The sequence below is a fragment of the Penicillium oxalicum genome, chromosome VI (assembly GCF_001723175.1).
Source record: "Penicillium oxalicum strain HP7-1 chromosome VI, whole genome shotgun sequence".
Taxonomy (NCBI): domain Eukaryota; kingdom Fungi; phylum Ascomycota; class Eurotiomycetes; order Eurotiales; family Aspergillaceae; genus Penicillium; species Penicillium oxalicum.
Genome location: NC_064655.1, coordinates 3665531 through 3687716, shown reverse-complemented (window position 1 = coordinate 3687716; position 22186 = coordinate 3665531). Strand labels below are relative to the sequence as shown.

The window sequence follows — 22186 nt, the reverse complement described above, 5'->3', positions numbered from 1 at the left end:
TAACCTGTGAGAATACGATATCGAATGGCTAATTGGAAGGTGGGCCTCGATCCCATGACAGATACCCGAGGGCGCTCAGTTTGACTTCCAATGTTGGCCAGTCAAGAACGCAGGCAAAGTTTATGTGTTGATGGTCAGGGGACAATATTCCTCTCTACTTGACCGGCACGAGTTTGAACCATGATGATATTGACATCATGACTTGTCCATATCTGCCGGTAAACACACTGTGAATGAAATCTCTCAAACGCTCCCATGGGTATGTCAGGGCTGTGGAGCTTTCTTTTATTCGAATCGTAATTGAGCGGGCAGATGACTGAAGGTAATCTGAAGCATGGGAGATAGTGGATCAGTAAATCAACAAGACTAGGCTGCAGGATACAGTATAAAAGTTCGATATGAATAGACTTTTGGATCGGCGGATCAAGACATTAGATTTTGGTGCGTTTTAAGCGAAGACGCAATATTTTCAGGATATTTGGCAAAGCAACCTATATTTGAACATTGGCGCTCAAATCCGCTGTACTTAGGTCACCGATCTCCTCATCAAGCATTCGGAGCGCCTCACGAGCAAATGGAATGGCTGATGCCCAGACTTGAAGATTCCAGCGAAGCTTCTCCAAGTGCCTGAGGTACTCGGATGCCTCGTCAGCATCGACACTCGTCGTCCATAACAGACCGGCGAGGGCTCCAATCAAAGTCACTTGTGATGCCGCTGCGAAGCCCCAGAAAGACTGTAGGTGCTCTAACTGGAAAGCTCCAATCAGATTGATAGCGGATACCAGGCGCGCTCGAGCTGCTCCCCGAACGGCCGCGATGAGGCTGGAAGAATCATGAGGAGAAAGGATTCGAAGTAATGCACGATGTATCATGAGCTCTGCAGCCGCATGTGACAGATGCAATGCGCCATTAGTGGACAATCTCAAAGAAGGCGTTGAATCCAGTTGGAGGCTAGGCGGCAGTGCTGCGTGCCAGGCTCGCAATTGCAGAGCGAGCGGCTTGGCTAACTCGAGTGCTCCCGATGCTCCAATGCGATCCAGTAAACCTCCCTTGCGGGTTGCCCCTGTAGAGCAAAATGTCGCCGTGATGCGGCTGAATATCTTGGCCAACTCTATAGACTGAAGAAAAGCGTCTCGACCCGCAGCGCCATTCACGACGCCAAATTCATCATCTCCACCTGTAGCTTCGGGAAAGTCGTGGACAGTACATGGACAGACTGCCCAGTCACTCATGTGGTCATCTCCGTCAATTTCTATTGGGAGCAGTGATGGTCGACCATAGACCAGAGTGCCCCATTTGTCTTGTATAAATAGAGCCCAGGCTAGGCGTCGTCGCAAACATTTCTCCCATTCCGGTATCGTCCAGTCGCTACAGTCGACGTGAATACCGAGTGTATGTCCCATGGAAATCAGCTGCGCCGGGAGTGCATCAATGCGGGATGAATCTCTCCGCTGCAGCAAGAGCAAGCCTGCCTGTAAAGTGGAAATTTTGGGTTGCTTTCGTGCGTCGTCTATCGTTCGCATGGCGAATTTTTCCAAACGAACTGCATCCGGCACTTGTGTCAGGTTGGCCAATCGCCTGTCAAAAAACCTCCATTCTAATGCGATGAGGTAGACAGAAGCGAGCAATGGCGGAGAGAAATTGCGGTATGACTTTGCGTATTTCTCCAGAAATACACTTTTGTCCAAAATTGGGAATGTTCGATGCACTAGCTGAAAGTAAAGATTCACGAGAGTTGGACCTAGCGGCCGAACGCAACTCTCAATTTGATCCAGGTCCGCCCAGTACTGCGACTGTGAGGCGGCGTCATCATCGGGATGGATGATGAACGAGGTAGTCCCACTGACTCTTCGTGGGCACAATCTTGCTGTTCTGCCGGGAGAGACCGTGGAGGGTTTGAGGTCAAGCAGTGTAGGTTCATGAAAGCTTGCAGGGCCGATGTATTCTGAATAGCGGTGCAGGTCGAGGCCTAGCGTGCCATTCAACAAAGAGTTGGCGGAATCGAATTTGGAATGGCTCCTGGGAGATTCTACCGTTGAAGAGACAGTCGTGGGCGACTCGCCATTCAGCACCAACCTAGGGTCCCACGTCAGCTCGTGTCCGTAACTGCATCTGAGATCAAGAGCGGTGCTGCATACCTGTCAGGCCATTCGGAGATATCGGGTTCTCTTGTGGCCCGTGTCCGTGGTTGTGGGCCATGGAGAAAGGTGCATCCTAGATTATGCAACTCACATGAGGTGCAGTTGTCTTTCCCGGCATCTCGAACACATCGTGATTTGCGCTGGCGACAGCGGTCGCAGGGACGTCGCACAATATCCCTTCGCGACCGTGAGGCCATCTACTCCAGCAAGAGCATGTAGCTATATATTAAAGCAAGCCGGATGGTGAAACTGGTGACACCTCCATCGTCATCTTTCTTTGGCCTGTATGACTACCGTGTTCCATCCATAATATTGGGGTACACGAGCGTCCTGGTTCTTGTTCGTCACCGAGGGCCGCAAGCAGGTGGATCTCTCAAGAGTCCGGTGGGAGGAGATGATTGGCTTTGGAGGGCACAAGACCGACATCGCATATCCGGCTCCCACCGCCTACCCAAGTGACTGACTCAGGCTTGTTTTGTCCATTCTAATAATTAAGCGGTCAAGAACTATCTTTTGGCTCGGGCCTATCCGTGAGATTTCAATGATACGAAGGGTACTTTGCTCTATCAATAGATTTCAGCCTTTGTTTTCAAAAGGGAATCAGGACTTACCTCTCTCCTGCTCGTAAATTACACTGCGACGACTGCTTCTACTTCGTCATTGAGATTCCAAATGATGAGTATGGCCGTAATTCTGTTGCCTTACTGAGCCAATTCACCAAACCCGACACGCAACCAGAATTCTGAACATCACCTGCTGATTTACTTCTCTGCTACTCCCCCTTGAAGCTATGGGAGGTATTTTGCGTACCGGCCTCGGCTTCTTCACAGTATCGCAGTAGAAAACATGGGCTGCGGCTTGTTTGTGATTATGCCTGCAATGCGGTTCCCCTACCTGGGCACACATCATATAATGAGACGCGCGGTTAGCGCATTTTCGTCGCCATTAAGTGAAGGCTCTGTATTCCTATGAGATGTGCTTGAAATAGGTGAGCATTTCACATCCTCGTTGTGGGAGGGTCGAAAACTCGGAAGTATTGTCTTTTCTTGGGGGCTCTTCTCGATGGTTGAAAAGATTTGGCAAGATTTTGCCGGACTCGTGGAAACTGAAAGCAGAGCTTTCTGAATTTTGTTGTAAGTGCTCTGCGGGTGATCCTCGGGCAAGATCGGAGGAGGGCATTTGAGTTAGATCTCTTGAAGCTGTGGTTTGAAATATGTCCAGCCTGGTGGCGAGTGTTCCTCTCGGAAGAAATCATCGATTCGGTTTGTAGAGGCGCCTTGTCAAGAGTAAGCTTACGAGCTTTGCCCCATGGAGCTAACATTGGTCCATGAAAGCAAGTCCAGTGCCAGGGAGGCACCGCATTATTTTGCTCTAGATCGACTAGTGATTGACAACCGTCAAGAGTATCCTAGGATCGTCAGGCTCAAGTCCCAAAGATTGGCTTGAAGTAAGGTCGAAATGGTCTAATCCAACCCCTAGGACTGTCATTGCTGGTCTTGGCGCATAGGTCGAGCCAAGAGGTCTGGATCTGTTGGGCTATTCTGGTCCATTCGGTGAGTGCCAAAATGCAGCAAACCGGATGAGCTCTCAGACGGCGAAAATAAAAGAAAAATGCAAAACCTAAGGAAAGAAAAGTTCGTTCTCGTACCGGGCTCTGCCGAAAGCAGATACAGTAGAGACCCACCGAATTCACGACCATCATTGATCGTATGAGAAGCATATTAAAAACATATCCTTCAGTCCGCAACAGCGTCAAGTCCGCCACATATAAGTTGAAGTCATCAGGTTGCCCAGCTGAAGAGCTTTCGAGAACCTCCACGTTCAGCGACATGACAGAGTTTCATGTCTCTGCTCGCGCCTCACATTGTTCTCTGCTCTGATATAGCACGCACTGGTCAGTCTATCAGGTACATTCTCCAATGTGCGGCGACGATTGGAATATGGAATTTTTTTCTACTCGTGTCTGGCGCTGTACACATAGAGAGCCTGAACCAATCAAGTCGCGTCAGAGATAGAGGAGATGGTCTCCGCTTCGGGACGGGATGTAAGGGATTGCCTCCACTGGGAGGCCCATCACGAAGAGTCAAAGCAAACGACCCTTATTACAAAATCCATGCACTTCCCAGCAAGTGAAATGTCCCGGTGAGCCAGGAGAATGAAGACTCTCAGGAACAGCCGCAAGATCTTCGGGAGAAGTAGGAGTGAACCACGGACAGTGGCCAAGAACGTGGCCATAAGCTAGCTGGGCAGAGCGACCTGCAGTCGTCATTCGTTGCTGACATTTTGTGATATCGGAGATCGCTCGGCACCTATCGGCGGAGACTCGGACAGGGACCGAAACTTCGCCGGAGGTGCTGCGACACGGTCTAGGTGCATACCAAAAATGGCAGAGAACCGTGAAAAATTTTGCCTGCATAAGAGCAATAATAGGGTTGACAGAGGCTACTTATTTCTATATAAGACTTTTGCTCATCGCTATTGTTCAGAGAGTCCAAGACCTTTCCATCCAGTAAACTTTACTTCTCCAAGTCCATTTTATTTTACCTCCATTTTGGGCTACGAAGTGCCCCTTCACGCTGTTGTTTCATAACCTCCATCTTTCAAATCTAAAATGAGCAAATCAGCATCCTCATCCGTCACTGAGACGAGCTCGTTTCAAGAGATTCCTCCGTCTCAATTATTTTCTCGGCTCAGAAAGCACATGAGCAGCGTTCAGAAGAAATGGGGCCCTCTCATGGCGGCAAAGACCGATCTGGACGATGAATACAATTTCCCACCGGGCCCCTTTGCCGGCCAAGGTATCCCACAGGGAAGCAAGCATTGGTAGGTGGACTCTCTTGCGCTGAGACTAGTTCAGTTGATGGAAGAGTACTGACTTGATGCCTGACTAGAGACCTTCGCACCCTCTACAAAACTTTTCGACAATTTCACGAAGACACGACTCATGCCTCTCCAATCCCTGTTTCTCAGGCCAGAACTAAATAATCCTGTACTATAATTTCATAATCCGTCATAATTCAAGCGTGTCAAAAAGCAAGCAAATATCCAGTGATGAGTAAAGTAAAAAATATGGAATTGGTTTGGGTCCCTACATGAGTTGCCCATACTGGCGAATGGAAAGATCTACCGGTCGTGAGTCATCTTCTAGACTTCCAAAAAAGTACGTTTCGGTATGCAACTTTCTGCGTAGTGACTTGTCGTCTTTTCGCTGTGTTGCAGAGATTCCAAGATGATGGTTCCTTCCAGGGTATAGATTTCAATTTCTTAGCTCCGACTGGTATAACTTGGATGAACTGCTAAAGTTAAAGTACCAGAGGATGAAGGCCTATAGGAAATGTTTCATAGTTCTACGTATTTTCGCCTCCCGTTTCAGCAATTGGACGCGTACGTAAAAGAATTGTTCGTGTTCACCTGAGTAGTTTACATGGCGCAGGTAGTCGTTCGTATGTACATACATGGTATCCACAAATAGCCAAAGACACTGAAACTATACCTGACAGCAAGTCGTCATTCATCAACTCAGTGGGCCGAAGAAAGTATTGTCATGAGGGATATAGTCGAAGAACTGCACTATAGTCACGATCTTGAATGGACAAGCCGCCCACCAACCCAGACAGCTTTGACATTCCGATCATCACCGCTCCAAACCCACTTGTGAATTTTCTCTTCCCAGGTCTCGGTGCCAAAAAGATCCACATTACCCACTGGTCCAGACTTGATCAGACTGTGGGTGTCATTGGTCGGCTGGAGCAGCGGGTTCTGAGGCAAATCTTGCATGCCTCCAAGCTCGATCAGCTGTGCGTCCCAGATCATACCCTCGTCGAAACCGCCTAGGTCGTCTGCCATATCGACCACAGCTGCCCCACCACGAGTGGCAAGATAAAGACTCTCTTCTACGGTCAACTTCTCGCGGTCCAGAGACGGCTGTTTGTTCTTCTCCGTGTGGCCATCCTCATGTCCATGCTCTTTCTGAGCATCCTTAAATGAAGCCGTGTGCCCGAGCAATCGCGACACCAGACAAGCCTGACGGACGGCTTCAAGCACGCTTGGGCTATAGCCTCCACTAACGTCTGTACCCAGACCAACCGTGATTCCATCGTCCAAGAACGTCCGAACGGGGGCGATACCCGAGCCCAGGGCGGAGTTAGACGCCGGGCAGTGTGAGATCTTGGCGTCCCGCTGACGAACCAGCTGGCGCTCCTCGGGCGTGAGATGCAGCACCGCGTGCGCGAGAATGGTCCGCTTGGTGAGCAAATCATATCTGTCATAGACTGCTGCATAGCTCCCTGCCTCGGGGAACAACTCCTTGACCAGGCAGATCTCGTTTGTGTTCTCAGAGATATGCGTTTGAATGTGCAATGGCGGATTATATTCAGCCGCCAATTTCCCCAGACCTTCTAGGGCGGCTCGTGTGCATGTGGGTGCGAATCGAGGGGTAAGTATAGGCTTGACCAAAGCTCCCTTTGGATCTAGACTATGGATAAAGTCAATGGTCGATCTTGAGGCACTCAAGGAATCTTCGACGGAAAGATCTTTGTAGTAAGATGGACAAAAGTCCGGGTTATCCATGCACACGCGCCCAATAAACGCACGTTGCCCTCGTGAATGACAGAGTGCTGCCAGAGCATTCGTCGCGGGAACGTGGATCGTTGCAAAGTAAGACGCACATGTGGTCCCATGAGATAGAGTGCGTGACACGACCTGGTCGTAGATCCGCAAGGCAGAGGGAGGTGTTTTTTCCGGCAGCGTTTCATCTCCGTGCGGTTGGTCCGCTTGGGCGCCGAACTTGGACTCCACGGGGAATGTGTATGTTTCCAACCAGTCCAGCAGCGTTGAAGAGCCAAACAAGCCCACGTTAGGGAACTGGGGAGCATGGATGTGTGTATCTTTGGCCGCTGTCAGATTTCGAAGTTGACGGAGAAAATGGAATGTTTGAATGGCGCTTACCTATAAATCCGGGAAAGAAAAATTCATTCCGGTCTTCGCATGCCGTCACAATCTTCACCTTGGCCTCCGTCTCGTGGTAGCCATTGGTTGTGGAGGCGTCTGCATCTACCCAGTTCATACGAGCCATCAGGTCCCTGAAAGATTGATCATCATGGGCTTGCCAGTCGAATCCTTTGATCCGACCGTCTGCCGAAGACACCCACAGAGCGCCGCGATTTCGAACAAGCTCTGTGCGTGGACGCGGCACCGACTCTGAAACACGCAATGCTTGGATAAAGGTCCCTCTATAGACGGTGTATACGTATGGTTGCGCCATAATGTGCGATCATTCAGTCTGATCTAGAAACTCCCACGCCTCAGATGGACAGAGTAATCGGATGTCGTGCAGATCCCAGCCGCAATTGGACGCCCACGAGATGTGTTAGTTGGACACAGGTAATTAGAGCTCTTGCGAAATATACTGATCGCGGAACGAGCACCAAAATATTCTGCTGGATCAAGGTGGCCCTTTAGTCGACTGATATACTTTTTTTTCTTCCTTTGGCTTTTTCTCCCCTGAACAGAAGTTGACCTTGTTTCTCCCGGAAAGGGTAGTTCCGCCCACTTTGGCACGGCAAGCGGAGTCTCGGCGGGTTAGACGGGTTGCCGTCAGATATCGACAATGAAGTTCAAGTGTGACTCTCAATGACTGCAGGCAACAGTAGGAGTCGCCGTGATGGGAAGAATCGATGTGAAGAAGAAACAAAGGAGCTGAGCCCGGTAGGAATCGGTAAAAGGCCTTCTATAGAGCATCGGCTCTGGATTGACATTCTATTGTTCTGCCTTCAGCTGCGCGTATTTTTCCTCCACGGTGCTCGGCTGCCTCCGAGGATGTTCCCATTTTACCATCAAGCGAAGGACTTCCGGTGGGAAGAGGCACGGTTGAGGTGTGAAATGTGCGGGTGAGTGCGGGTAGATGGTATTTTTGAGGTAAGGTATGGTAAGAGGGGCATCGATAAGCGATACAAGGAACCGTAGTTGGGGATTCTTCAGCTCGTGCTCTAACTTTGCAAAGTGCAGTAGTAGATCAATCATGAACGAGGCATTTCTCGGGAATTGGTAGTGAAGAAGTTGAACGTTGGGGCCGCACAAGCGAGTTTGGAGGGACGACATGAACATTGGCTCGAGGGCCTTTCATCACGACATCATGCTGCCCGGGTTGCTCTGCATTGTTCCCATTCCGCGTGCCAGCTCTGAAGTACACATGCACTGCCAGACAGGCAAACGCCCTTCATGCCATTTTACCTCGGATAGTTTGAGATGACGATCCATGATTTCTCATTAATTCTGTCAGTCGATTCGTCTGCGATACTGCATGAGGCAATACTGCGGTACCATCTCGGTTCTGCCTCTTTTTTTTTGGACCAATGATATTTCTATCAGGTCGAAAAGTTCGAGCACAGACAGCGCATGACCAATTGTGGACAAAGTCCTATGCTTTCAGAACAACTCACGGGGAGCCAGGGTCGGCACTGGGTTATCTACGTAGATCTAGGGGGCAATGTCAAAGGAAATGCAGGCGGGATGTTCACGTCACCTCCTTGTTGGGCGGCCGAGTCGAGGACCACCAGCTTCAAGCAATAGGGGATTTGCTCGATGGGAATACATAAAGATACAACCCAATCCTCGGTTCCGTCCTGTTCTTGGCCTGTATGCAAATGGTGAGCTCGTAGATACCGCACCGATTATATCTTTGGTTCAGCAGCGGTCGGAGTTATGCTTCGGAAAGAGACGTTCTATCCACCCCGTTGCCGTAGAGACAATCGCGCTACCCAAAATGGCAAAAGCGATGGCCGACCGATAACCACCAGAGAGTTGCACGATCAGACGTCACCGACAGGCAGGACGGTCATCGTGTGAGCGTCAAAATCAAAGTGGCATCATACAAAAGAGATTGAGTCGCCTCGTTATCCTATTTGATTATTAAGAATCCCACCACCTCTCACATCATTCGTCCTGGGCCCAGAATCGAAGACTTGAGCATTCCAGCGGCCCCGTTCGGAATCTCGCGAGGATGCTCGCGCAACGACTCTCACTGCGTTTCCTCGCTCTCGGTTTAGTGTTGAGCCTGTCAGCTTTAACTGTCCTTCTCGTACACATTCGATCTGCGCGCGAGGCGAAATCTAAATACATCCTGAAGACTTCGTCATCGAGATTCACGACTCCATCACAATGTGGCCAGGCCTCACACACATCCACATCCACATCTTTGGGCAACGGCACATGGCAGTTTGTCACGCGACGCGACGCTCTCAACCACGGCCTGTCCGACGCGCAATGTCAAAGCGCGTTTCCAAAACTTTTTACCGAAATTGACAAGTCAGCTTCTCTCAGGTCACAAACCCCGATCACTTTCAATGATCTGGATTCGAGAGAGGTGGAAGATGGTATGGTTCGTGCGATGATTAACAACGGGCAGGTGTGTATTCAATGAGGAACATGGATCTCCTCGGGACACAAGTTGAGAAAGGGTCGATGATCAGTTCTAACCACGTCGCATCATTCAGTTGTACATCATCGAGTACGCCTCTATGCCGGTGACCGCATCGCGCGCCCGCGCCACACTCAACTCTCTCCACCGTGCCTTGATAGCAGACCCGGACCGGCATCTGCTCCCCGACATCGAATTTATCCTAACATCCGAAGATTTCGCAACCGAACCAACCGGCCCAGGGCCAATTTGGGCCTATTCCAAGCGCGATGCTGACGACTCGGTCTGGCTGATGCCCGACTTTGGGTACTGGGCTTGGCCGGAAGTTCGAATCGGGCCTTATGAAGAGGTCCGGCGGCGTATCTCCGTCATCGACGAGGGAGAGACTCATTCTGATGGCACGGTCACAGCAGGTCTAAAGTTTCACGAGAAGAGGAAACAGCTCGTCTGGCGCGGCAGTCTTGCGACAAACCCGCCCGTGAGAGGCAAATTGCTCAAATCCGCGCAAGGCAAAAGTTGGGCCAGCGTACGCGTGATCGATTGGGATGACGAGAATGACATCCGTTTCAATCTGCTCCCGATCGAGGACCACTGCCGCTACATGTTTCTTGCCCATACAGAGGGTCGCAGTTTCTCCGGTCGTGGCAAGTACTTGTTCAATTGCCGTTCAGTGGTGATCTCCCACCCACTCACCTGGCGCGAGGCCCATCATGCCGCTTTGGTTGCGACCGGATCAGATGCCAACTATGTGGAAGTCAACCATGACTTCTCAGACCTGTCGCGTAAAGTGGACTATTTGATTGATAATCCAGGGGTCGCAGAGCGTATCGCCGAAAACGCAGTCCGCACGTTCCGCGACAGATATTTGACACCAGCCGCAGAGTCCTGTTACTGGAGGCACCTGATCCGACGGTATGGCTCTGTTCTTGACTTTGAGCCATCTTTGTTTGCCACGGGTCGAGATGGCAAGCAAATATCTCGAGGTCTTCCCTTCGAGATATGGTCATTGATGTATTGATGATTCAAAAGATGTACATGAATAAACTTAGTGCCAAATTAGCGATGATTCATTTTCGGTATCAAATATGAAGGACTACGTTAAATACCTTTCAGCCGACGGCTTTGGTTGGTCAATTCTAATTTTGAGTGATTGACCCGTGATTCTCAGTAGGTGGCTGTAGAGCGAATTGTTGAAAACGACTGGGGCAAGTCAACGTACAGCGGTAATGAGCGCGATAATTAAGTAGCCGATCAACAGTGCAGAAATCTGTGAATGTCAAGGTGGCACTCATGTCAAATGACACGTTAATCCGCTACTGTTAGTTTCTAAATGCCTTAAGATCTTCACTTGTCAGTATGCGATTGGGAAGCGCGACATGGGTGACTCGATAAGTACTGGAGAATCGCCAAGTACTTGACGCGCCGCGTCCAGTGGGCGCGTCACCTCGTTCGCCAATGTCGCGAATTTCAGCCAACCTTTCATGAGAAAATGAAGAAAATAAGAGCTTCTGGATTTTTGCCACTCTAAAGTCGTAAAAGAGAACAACGACCAGTGACCAAAGACTAGGCTACTGATACCTCGACAGTTTCGAATCTCGATCATACGTAGCTCTATTATAGGATCATATGTAGATGGAATCATTCCAGTTGCGATAAGATAATGCGGTAGGCCCTCCTATTGGTGGAACTGGTCGAAATTCCCCACCTGCGATTTCAGAAAAATGCGCCATGGGTTCCGGCTGGCGATAGCAAAAAGAGTCACCCCAAAAGGAAGACCCAGTTTCCGAGCTGACAGTAGTCATCGTCGGATGCAGGTGGCCAGCAATTCCCCCCATGATGCACCATGAGCAAGCGCTCTTTCGATGAGACTAGGGCCAGTGAGCCATCAGAGGCCGATCACAATGGCTTAATGCCCATTCACGACTTGCTCTCACCCGATGGACATGACCACGATCCGACTCCACCCGCCGGTCAGACCAAGAAGCCCCGGAATTTCATAGCCACCGTCGTGAGTAATCTAGACTTCTCAGCCAAGATATAGTGCGCACAACTACAGGTCATGTTCGCATGCTCTGACAAAGACTCAGGCCTGCGAGACGTGTCGTCTAAAGAAGACACGATGCGACGAGTCCCGACCAAAGTGTGGGCTCTGTAAGACACTTGGACTGGATTGTGTCTACAATGAGCGGAAATCGTCCAAGTAAGTAACGCGACGCACGGGAACTGTGGATGTACGATATGGAGCTAATTTTGAACCTTGTAGACGGGATCAATCGCTCACAATGATCATGAGTACCCTCCATCGACTGGAAACGAAATTGGAGAACATCCCATCTTCCATTCTCAGCGACCTCCAGTCCCTTGAAAGGCAATCTCGTCCCTCTAATGAGCGCTTAGATGGAGCGCATTCAGCTCCTGGGCACTTGGAGGGGGACCGACCATCAGCCATTGTGCCTGCATCTGCCACCCCCGGCTTCACACCCGCCGCCCGAGATGGCGATGACTTTGACTGGGAGCAGAACGAAGCTGTCCCGGACTCATCCGGCCGTATTTCGATCTCCTTCAGTCAACACGGCGTGATCCTTTGGCCAGGTGCGCGTTCTATCCTACCAGAGAAGCTGCTCTCTGCGTATGAATTACTGGGCCGGAACTATGTGATCGAGCTGGAATCGACGCGACCTCCGCTACCCATGTTCATCAGCTCGTTCCCGCTTCACTCCGGCGAGCGCTGGCTCGAGCTACTGCCGTTATCAATGATCAAAGGACTAGCTGATGCATTCTTCGCCGTCTTCAATCCGTTTACGCCGATCATGGACAAGGCATTCTTTTTCTCTTTCACCCTGGGCGCTGCCATTGAGAGTGGGTTCGGGTACACGATGGAAAGCTGCTTGGTCCTGAATGTGCTCGCTCTGGGATGCCTGGGAGTGCTAGCATTTCAAGAGGGTAACTATCCTTTGCCGGGCACACATCGACATCGCTTTGAGCCTCCAGAGTGGATGAATGTCGTATATGAAGAACAGCCTGGGTTGCGGTTCTTCAATGAAGCTCGTCGTCGCATCGGCTTCTTGATGTGCAGTAATGACATCCAAAGCTGCCAATTCTTCCTTTTGTCTTCGTCAGTTGCGACCATCCGATTCGGATCATCTTGCTTTGCCGTCTGCTGACCAGCCTCCCAGAGTGTACTACAGCCAGATACCCCGACCGATGGATGCGTGGGCGATGATCCATCGTGCCGCTACCTGTTGTCTCTCAATGTTGACCAAGTAAGTTGGTGCTGGAACTTGTGGCTCAAAAGCGCCTGCTCGATGTATTTCAAGCTAAGCATTATGCAGCCACGACGTCGATTATGATGAATGGGAGGGGGACATGAAGTCCCGTGTCTACTGGAACTGCTTGATGAATGAGACAATTCTAGTCCAAGAGCTGCATCTGCCTCCCAGTGGACTCTCCCGACTTGAAGAGAAAGTCCCTATACCCAAGTTCATTGCGTTCGAACCCACGGGTTACACATCGACTCGTTATTCCGCGACCAACGTGGTCGAAGATTCATATTTTCAGTACCATTTTCTCGCACAGGTCGCGCATCGCATCATCTTGACACGAATTCGCAATTCATTGTATTTTTACTGTAAGTGTGACGTCGCCTACGATTGAGGAACTGATGGTACTCACGCGCACGAAAATAGCCGATTCAGGAACGATTCCTCAGCCAGCTGTCAATGCTGAACTTCACCATCAGCTCGAACAGTGGCGCACAAATCTTCCCCTCGCCATTCAGTTTTCTGACGCCCAGCTGCAACCGTGCTACTCCACCCCAATTAATGATATTTCATCCGTTCAACCCTCTCCTTCTTCAGCGGCATCTCCAATTCAGACCCCGACACGCCCGTCTGAGTCTAATCGTCCATTATCCCCTGCAGTGGCAGTGACCGATGCCATGTTACGGGGACGATATATGATCGCCAAATTTCACATCGGTCGGCCTTATCTTTACAAAGCACTTCGCATTCCTCATTTATTGACAGAAGAGGATTTTAGTCAAATCAAAAGTGGACTGCAAAATGCGATGGACTGGCCTGTAACCCAGGGGATTTTTCGGAAAATGAAGAGTTGCATTCCGATCAGGTTCGCATTTTGCTCGCAGTAAGTTCATCTAATAATGCTACAGCCCTGCAATCTTACCTTTAGCCAGTGAATTATGACTGATTCGCTATCATTTCCTTCCCCTCCGACAGATTTTTTGGTCAAGTCCTGCTTTTCTACTGTATCGCACATTCGCCGAGTGCGCGAGTACGGGAGACGTTACCTTCTGGATGGGAGCGATGGAATGAGGAAATGATGCGATTTCTGGAAGATGGCTCGCATACGAGTCCCGCCGTGGCTCAAGATTTGGAACTGCTGCGGTCATTGTGGCCAGGACATGACTGATTTCATATACCTGCTACAGTTCCTACCGTTTCCTCAAGTCCAATCTCCAGTAAACGCGTTCGGATCCCAAGGAGACACTGCTATGCAGGTTTTGATCTCCCTTAACTTGTGGAATTAGAACCACCTGTTCAAGCCTTCAACCTGTTGGTGGGCATCGCTCCCTCGAAGGGCCCGGCTCGATCGATCCTATGCTGATTGGTTTACGCATGAAACCTCTTCTCCACGTTGCACAGCAGTACGTAGTGGGTCACATCGGCTCATATTCTCTACTTTGATGGAACAGTTGAGTCGGCAAGTTCTGTAATTGCCACCTTTAATCAATAGTCGTGGTGTCATTTTGGCCTCCGAGTGGTTAGCGTCACGCGAACAGTTGTACCCTTTTTCTCGAAGATCTTTCGTTCAAACTGCGATGATGGCCCGTTGGTCACTAGCCCTGACGGGGCAAAGCCCCGTATGCTTCAATTGGACGACAGCTGGTCAACCTGAGGTTCCATGCCAGCGTGTCGTGACTGGTGTTACATATCTCTTTGATATCAGCTTCTGCTGCAGCACAAACCACTTGAGCTCAGTCAAAAGTAACCCATCTTTTTTTTGGGTGTTTAGTCGTCGTCACGTCAGGAAGAAAGCGCAAAAGACCTGATTTCACCCATGAGCTCGAGGAGTCAGCCATTGAAAAGGGACAGAGTGGTCCAGGCTTCCAAGTCATCTGGATCCTCAGCCCGTGGTCCTAGGTTGTAGAATGGATGCCAAAAGGGGTATTCCTCCTGCTTTGGAATATTTTCAGGATTGTTGCACTCGATGTGACACAGATCTTTAAAACTCCAGCTTTTATCAGCTTTATCGTCCAATTGACAACGCAATCCGAGCCCTCCATGATGACACTGCAGAATAATTTATTTTCGCGTGCAATGTGACTCAGCGTGCAGTCTTCGATAAGTGTACTACCAGTGTCATGCAACGGAGGCTTTGAAGAGAACACTCGGTGATTCGCGTTGCCGGAGATTTCAGGTTTATATGAGCTCCAAATGCCTCCCGGCTGAAATTTCGGGCTTTTGAAATTGAAGAATTTCTTTTTACTGCTTTAGGCATCGGGTTTACAGGTGAACAGGCGTCAAAGGAAATTGTTTCAACTACCGTAGCACGCCATCGCACCTGTCATGGATGCAGTCAACAATACCAGCGAGTCTCAGACGGATGTGTTAGTGCCCATCAAGCTCGCTTCACGCCTGACGCCATGATTTCGTTAACAAAATGCGTTAGTCTCATCATAGGAGCGGGACCATCAGGCCTCATGGCCGCATACTGGATGGCCCGCTGCGGTGTCAATGCACGTATCGTGGACAAGCGGGGCACAAAAGTATTCACTGGTCAAGCTGATGGTTTGCGCTGCCGTACGTTGGAGATCTTCGATAGCATGGGGTTTCAGCACCGCGTCCAGCATGAGGGTCATGTGGCTGTCGAAGCCAACTTCTGGGTAGAGGCCATTTATCATCCGGAAAACGTCTTTGCGTAGCGTCAGCGCTGACGATTGATGCCATAGGTACCGGATGGCAAGGGCAATCTAGTCCGACAAGGTCCACATTGCAGTCGAAAAGTCAACGAGTCGCCATTCCGCAATATGTTACTCAATCAGGGTCGAATTGAAAGATTCTTGCTTGATAGCATTCGAGAACACTCCAGCCTCCAGGTTGAGCGAGGTGTGATTGCTGAAGCGTTCAAGTACGACTGCACAAAAGAATCCGGTCTCGACGACTATCCCATTACCGTGACACTGCGAACTCTAAGTGACGCAGAGGCAAATCCATCAGACCTACGAGCAGAAGAAGGGGGTTCATGTAAAGTGGCAAGCGGAGTCACACGAGGCAATCTGTTACAGGACGACTGGGAAGAATTGATTTCGAAAAGTCAAGCAAAGGAAACAAAAACCGAAATTGTGAAGTGCAAGTACCTCATTGGCTGTGACGGGGCTCACAGCTGGACCAGGAAACAAGTGAATATTCCCTTGGAAGGCTCCACTACGGATCATCTCTGGTAAGTAACGAGAACCAGGTCGCGATCTTCTTGTAAAGCAACATCTTCTGACCCGATGCTACCAGGGGTGTGATTGATGTTGTCCCCATCAGCAATTTCCGTAGGTTTCTTTAAGAAGAATTCGACCGGCTCTACTTCGACTAATGTGATCTAATCAACTCATAATGACTAGCTGATATGCGCCGTCTCGGGACTGTAACCCATTCCACAGGCACCATTCTCGTCATTCCGCGCGAACGGAATATGGTGCGGCTATATGTCCCGGTTCAGACTATTGAGACGAATACCATAGGGCAAGGGCGTTTTGATCGGTCAAAGATCACTCTTGAAATGATCAAACGACGGATTCAGACTATTTTCGCGCCTTACACGTTTGACTTTCAAATCTGTGACTGGTGGGCCGCATATCAGATTGGGCAAAGAATTGCACCGACTTTCTCCAAAGACAACCGAGTGTTTCTCGCTGGGGATGCAGTTCATACACACTCCCCCAAAGTGGGGTTGGGAATGAACATGAGCATGCAAGATGGCTTCAATATTGGCTGGAAAGTAGCCATGGTTGCAAAAGGCGTTGCGTACCCGTCGATCTTGAGCACCTATGACTCGGAGCGGCATCGACTAGCAGAGATGCTTCTTGACTTTGATCGACATTGGTCTGGCTTGTTTACCGAAAGCGATGACGAAGAGAAAGCACAGAACATGATAAAGGTGGTTGAATTTTTCGAGGACTTTGCCGATGGTCGCAGGTCTTTCTACGGAGCCAGTTCCCTGGTGTGGAAGAAGAAGGAAGATGCCAATCCATCTGCATCCACATCTGTATATTCATACTGGAACCTCATTCCTGGGGAGCGATTTCCGCCAGTCAAGCTTCGGATGCAGGCTGATGGAAATCTGAAATGGACGACTGGCATTTTGCAAAGCGATGGACGCTTCCGAGTGGTGATCTTGGCGGGGGACGTGCGAGTTAGAGCACAGAGAGGGCGTGTTGAGACTCTTGCGAAACGTCTTTCATCTTGCGGCAGTGTAGGGAAATCAATCGTCGACCGCTACGTCTCCGTCGATGATCGACTCAAATCTACGCTTGACATCGTCGCCATTCATAGTGCGCCTTGGATGGAGGTCGAATTCTTTGACTTCCCGAATATCTTGTACCCTTTTGATGCCGTTCGAGGCTGGAACTATGAAAAGATCTGGTGTGATGACGCGTGCGTCTGGGACCGCGATTGTGATGGCAAAGGATACGAGCGATGGGGTATTGACCGGACGCGAGGCGCCATGACGATTGTCCGTCCTGATCAGTATATCGGATGGGTCGGTGAGCTTGAGGACGTCGAAGAGATGATTCATTATTTGGACGGGGTGTTAGTCGCTCAGACACTCATGGGTGGGGCTGAGTGAGCTAGATTCGCCCTGAAGATCGTAGAAGAATGCTGATACATACACCTACACAAGCGCTTGGCTGTCAGCGACCCCTGAACATGACCTTTATTGTTAAGTAAAGGATCCTCATGCAGCTTAATCGGCATGCGACCTGGTCTGGCACCGACTGGCTTATATGGAAATTTAGATCCTATGAGCAGACAATAAGGCTTACATCTGGTGTGATGTCGTACACCGTCTCTGTTGAAGCTCTCGCTTGTCAAGAAGAGCAAGAACGGAAAGTCAAAACTAAATCTTTCCATCACGTGTCCAGCTAGAGCGTTTGGTGAGTCCAAAGAAGTGTGGCTACCTCCCTGGGTAGTCTCTTTGAAGCTTGATTGAACGATGACCAGGCCTGGGCCTATGTAAAGGGGCTTTGGGCGACATTTTTGATTATAATGTCGTGCATGCACATTGCCTTTGATGATGATGCAAGAGGTGGTGTTTACTTGGAGGCGCTCTTCCTATAGGCGGCGGTGGTGCAGCTTCAAGGACCTTATGTTTGACCATGAACACAGCAGATGCCTTCTCTAGTACTTTGTCTTTTTCTAGATAACTGGCAAAACTTCCAGGCAAGTAAAAGTTTAGAACCTAGGCAGATTTTGGGACACAGGCCATGTATTGTAGCATGGGACAAGCTTCAGCCAAGAATCAGTGAAAGGACATACATTATCCATTGGATACATTCCTGAAGACTTCTAATATTGGGGGGATGCACAGTATAGTAAACACTAAATAGTCGATACTGGATCGGATTGAATACCTGTTGATTCCTTCCATTTCACTCAAGAGTATATAGCACATGAGCGCGCTTGACCGAAGCCGGAAGAATGATAGTCCTTCACCCGGACCGTCTAATCGCCAGCCCGCTTGGGGCCACTCCTGAACTTTCTTCTTGCAGAAAACCTCCCAGACTACTAGTGGCTGCCCCCCATTTGGTCCCCACCGACTTACAGGCACCGTCCAGCATCCACTATTTGAATGTGATGACATAATATTCTCAGTCGCTCTGTGGGTTCTACTAGTGGCCAACTGGGTCAAATCAAAACACCTCAGCAACTGTTGCCCTTTGCATCGGGTTTTGCGATACGGTGGACTCGAGTAGGGTCGCGACGATCAAGCTCGCAGGCATGGAGTCAACCCACCTCGCTGCAGACCCAATTTCAGAAGCTCGGGCCTTGGTTACTGAGCTCTACTCACCCACCAATCAAAGACAGCCCGCGCGCATTAACGAGATCCAGGCGCGTCTCCAGGACCTGCAAAGAAGTGAATATGCTTGGCAGATTGCAGATGCTTTGCTAGAAGGACCTACTTCTCACCACCGGTTCATGGGCGCGCTCACATTCACGGTCAAAGTGAACGTCTCAAGTCAAGATGTCGATTCGTCCATGTGCGCCCAAGTGCTGAAGCGTCTAGTCACCCACTTTGTGGAGCTGGTGAGGCATGGCGAGCAACCAATGGTGATTCGTAAACTCGCCTCCAGCTTAGTGACCCTCTTCAGACACTCAAAGTGTCAGGTTGAAAGACTGCTGTGGCAGGTTGCAGCCAGTCTGGCCCATGGTGGCTTTGTTGATGAGCCACAAGCCCGGACAGTGGACTTTGCCGTCACTGTGTTGCCGAATCTGAACACTCAGCAGGCAACGGCTCTCCTCTTTCTCTCAGTCACCCTGGCCGAGGTCTCATCACGACTTGAAGATGAACCGCTTGAACTGGTGGGTCCTGCCCTAAGACGTGCCATGACCAACACACAGGATGGCTTGCTGCTTGTTCAGTACGTTCTTGGGCGGATTTCGGAGATGAGTGCGGAGGCATTGGATCTCCAGGTTCGACAGACATTGGGTAGTGAAGCAATGAGCTCATGGAAAGCGTGGCTTAGTGTTTCTTCATCCCGTTCCATCCCAGATGCTGACGAACTCCACCTTCTCGCTATTTCTTGCGGCCACACTATCATCGAGACTTTAAGGGTGCCTGTTCTCAGTGAGACTGCGGCCTCGACGTTGACTTCAGTGTTTGAAAGCCGTCGTCCTGCCTTTGACGAGGCCTCAATTCGGGCACTATCGCACATCCTGGCCGATTCAGACGTTACGGCTCACATCATCTCACTCTCCGAAGGGCATGAAGCCCCAGAGAGTATGACTTTTGTTGATCTCTTAGTAGCCTTTTTGTCTCACCTTCAATTGAAAATCTTCAATGAGCCGCTCAGCCCTGAGCATGTCAAGATCCTTACCGTCGCCCACGGCATTTTTAAGGCACCAGGCTACGCCATCATTGACGATGCTGCAACTCCCCGTGTCCTAGAATTCTGGAACGAGATTGCCGAAGGTGTTCTTGATGAACTTGACCATAACGACTCCAAGTGGCAAATAATCAAAACCCATCTGGCACAAGTCGTGCTCGGCCTGTTCAACAAACTACTATATCCCACCGCTGATGATCAAGCAGATTGGAGCGATGACGAACGAAGCGAATTCAACGCTTTTCGTCATGACGTCTGCGATTATCTCCTCTCGGCATATCCCATTCTCGGTGTTGAGCTCGTGAGTGTTTTTCAAGAAAGTGCGACCAGTCGCCTTCAAACCGGCGACTGGCGTGGATTCGAAGCCGCCATGTTTTGCCTAGCTCGGCTCTCCGAGGCAGTTGATGAGAACGGACATGCAGATCCATGCTTGGATGCCATCTTTGGCAGCGATGCCTTCTCCAGGTTGTGTGCCGGTGGGGCGAACGACGTGCCGCTGAAGGCCCGGCAAACCTTGGTGGATACGTTTGGCAAGTACGAATCCTATTTTGAACGTCGTAAGGCGCTGCTCCCAGGGGTTCTTAATATTCTTTTTGAATCCCTGAACTTTGAATCCTGTGCGCAGGCAGCTTCTCGATCCTTTTTGACCCTTTCAAAATCCTGCTCTCGTGCGTTGACAACAGAGCTACCCATCTTTATGGACCAACTGGATCACTTCCGAACCAAGTCCACGGCAACTTCGTCGACCATGCCCAAGGTCTTGGAAGGCATCGCGGCAATCATTCAAAGAATGGAGTCGGATGAGCAGAAGGTTGAGAATTTGGAGCGGATCTTGAGGTTCTTTGTTCAAGAAGCAGCCCGGGCTCGCGATGAGGCCGCCAACTTGGGCCAGGAGCTCGCTTGCTCACACGGCTACTTGATCCTTAGCTGTATTGCCAGCATCGGTAGAGGCCTGCGGTCAGACGCGGACGAGGTGATCAACATTGATCCAACTACCACTGAGCAGCGCAATGATGAATATGCCTCGGTATTTTGGAGTGCGGGTCCCGGATTCCAGGCACAGCAGCTCATCATGGAGACGATGCGGCTGCTGGTTGTTGATTTTCCCGTGGACAGCAACATGATCGATGCGGCGTGCGATATCCTCAAGGCGGGATATACCGAAACTTCTGGTCTCTTTGTGTTTCCTCCTTCCATGACGGTTGATTTCATTCAGAGTTTCCCACTAGGCATATCTGGCACCGACGTCATCATGGGAACAGCCTCATCCTTCTTGGCATCACATGCATCCCACTTTATGCGTATCCGGGGTGAAGCGGTCGCGCTGATGCGTCACGTTGCTCAGCTCTTCGTTTCAATGCTCGACCACCCAGAGCTCTACGATCCCGAGACTGCCAACGCTTGCGTTGATTTCTACACTCGCCTCATCGCCAAGTACTACACGCTTCTCTTCTCTTTAACCGATCCACTCCCTTCTCTGAACTCCGAGTCAGCGTATCGGACTACTCCTGTCTTTGCAATCCCCTTACACTTTGCTCTTCAGGCACTCACCCGAGCCGAGGCGCTGACGCTTCGCTCGGCTACCGCTTTTTGGGTCACCCTCATTGACCTTCGAGGCGAATCGCCGGAAGAGACTGCTGCTCTGGATCAGGTGCTTGATCAGTTTATCTCTCCACTTAGTCAAACTCTCATTCACCAGATCTCCGGCCACTGCGCACGGTCGAATCTTGGCTATCTCAGCGACGTTCTCCGTCGGCTCATATTCAAAAAGATGGGGCTCGCTCGCCCTAGCATCAGCCATGCCTTGGCCGCGCTAGAGCCTCGCAGTGCCAATGAATCTGCACCACAAGGCTCATATCTCAGTGCCCAGGAAAAATCTCGCTTCTTGGAGTCGCTCGTTGTTGCGCGCGGAGCACGTCAACAATTCATTGAAGTCGTTCGGACCTTTTGGCTGAAATGCCGCGGTATGAGCTATGATTACGCTCGGTGAGAGGAGCCGCCCTTTTCTGAACACGATGCCGTTCACACCCGGCCGCATGGTTGGAAGCGTGTCATGGCCACAACCATCACCTTACGACGTTACGAAATCTGTGCCCCCCAGGATCGATCAACATAGCAGTCTCGAAAGAGAATCATTCAACATGATCGATACATATATAAACCCTCACGTCGCCTATCTTTTTTTAATAATGAACAAAAATGAAAATAAACCCCAACAGGCGGAAGGCCTACGTTCTAAACTTGCTTCGGATTTCCCGCCCCTTGGCAGTCACTTTGATATTCCCACATCGAGCATGAAGGCTCGACTACGGCAGTTGGCATCCAGCACAGGGACATATCAAGTACACACATACACACCACACATGAATTGGCCGGCCAGTGAGTAATACATCATGAGCCAAATGGATGCTGTCAATAGTGGTCCCCGTTCCTGTTCCAGCGACCTTCCCTCTGCAACTGAGTCGGAGAGGTCCTAGTACAAATGAAGTAGCATTTCAGCCTTGCTTATGCCCA

General features: G+C 50.3%; 7 protein-coding genes across 7 annotated transcripts; 4 read left to right on the top strand and 3 right to left on the bottom strand.

The window, feature by feature from the left end:
* Positions 1-491: 491 nt before the first annotated feature.
* POX_f08501 (uncharacterized protein) lies at positions 492-2338 on the bottom strand (the record flags this gene model as incomplete). Its single annotated transcript, XM_050117272.1, has 2 exons — positions 492-2076; positions 2139-2338. 2 exons carry the CDS (start codon positions 2336-2338, stop codon positions 492-494), a joined length of 1785 nt encoding a protein of 594 aa, XP_049967411.1.
* Positions 2339-4406: 2068 nt separating this feature from the next.
* On the bottom strand, positions 4407-4517 carry POX_f08500 (uncharacterized protein; the record flags this gene model as incomplete). Its single annotated transcript, XM_050117271.1, has 1 exon — positions 4407-4517. The coding sequence occupies one exon, from the start codon at positions 4515-4517 to the stop codon at positions 4407-4409; it is 111 nt and encodes a 36-aa protein (XP_049967410.1).
* Positions 4518-5717: 1200 nt separating this feature from the next.
* POX_f08499 (putative guanine deaminase) lies at positions 5718-7404 on the bottom strand (the record flags this gene model as incomplete). The annotated part of the gene is made up of 2 exons (XM_050117270.1): positions 5718-7036; positions 7089-7404. The coding sequence occupies 2 exons, from the start codon at positions 7402-7404 to the stop codon at positions 5718-5720; spliced, it is 1635 nt and encodes a 544-aa protein (XP_049967409.1).
* Positions 7405-9141: 1737 nt separating this feature from the next.
* POX_f08498 (uncharacterized protein) lies at positions 9142-10576 on the top strand (the record flags this gene model as incomplete). The annotated part of the gene is made up of 2 exons (XM_050117269.1): positions 9142-9546; positions 9635-10576. The coding sequence occupies 2 exons, from the start codon at positions 9142-9144 to the stop codon at positions 10574-10576; spliced, it is 1347 nt and encodes a 448-aa protein (XP_049967408.1).
* Positions 10577-11401: 825 nt separating this feature from the next.
* On the top strand, positions 11402-13986 carry POX_f08497 (uncharacterized protein; the record flags this gene model as incomplete). The annotated part of the gene is made up of 7 exons (XM_050117268.1): positions 11402-11566; positions 11646-11758; positions 11822-12673; positions 12735-12821; positions 12891-13186; positions 13245-13701; positions 13794-13986. 7 exons carry the CDS (start codon positions 11402-11404, stop codon positions 13984-13986), a joined length of 2163 nt encoding a protein of 720 aa, XP_049967407.1.
* Positions 13987-15143: 1157 nt separating this feature from the next.
* On the top strand, positions 15144-17415 carry POX_f08496 (uncharacterized protein; the record flags this gene model as incomplete). Its single annotated transcript, XM_050117267.1, has 5 exons — positions 15144-15184; positions 15247-15460; positions 15527-16017; positions 16083-16117; positions 16190-17415. 5 exons carry the CDS (start codon positions 15144-15146, stop codon positions 17413-17415), a joined length of 2007 nt encoding a protein of 668 aa, XP_049967406.1.
* A 1151-nt stretch (positions 17416-18566) lies between these two features.
* On the top strand, positions 18567-21662 carry POX_f08495 (uncharacterized protein; the record flags this gene model as incomplete). Its single annotated transcript, XM_050117266.1, has 1 exon — positions 18567-21662. One exon carries the CDS (start codon positions 18567-18569, stop codon positions 21660-21662), a length of 3096 nt encoding a protein of 1031 aa, XP_049967405.1.
* Between the last annotated feature and the right edge of the window lie 524 nt (positions 21663-22186).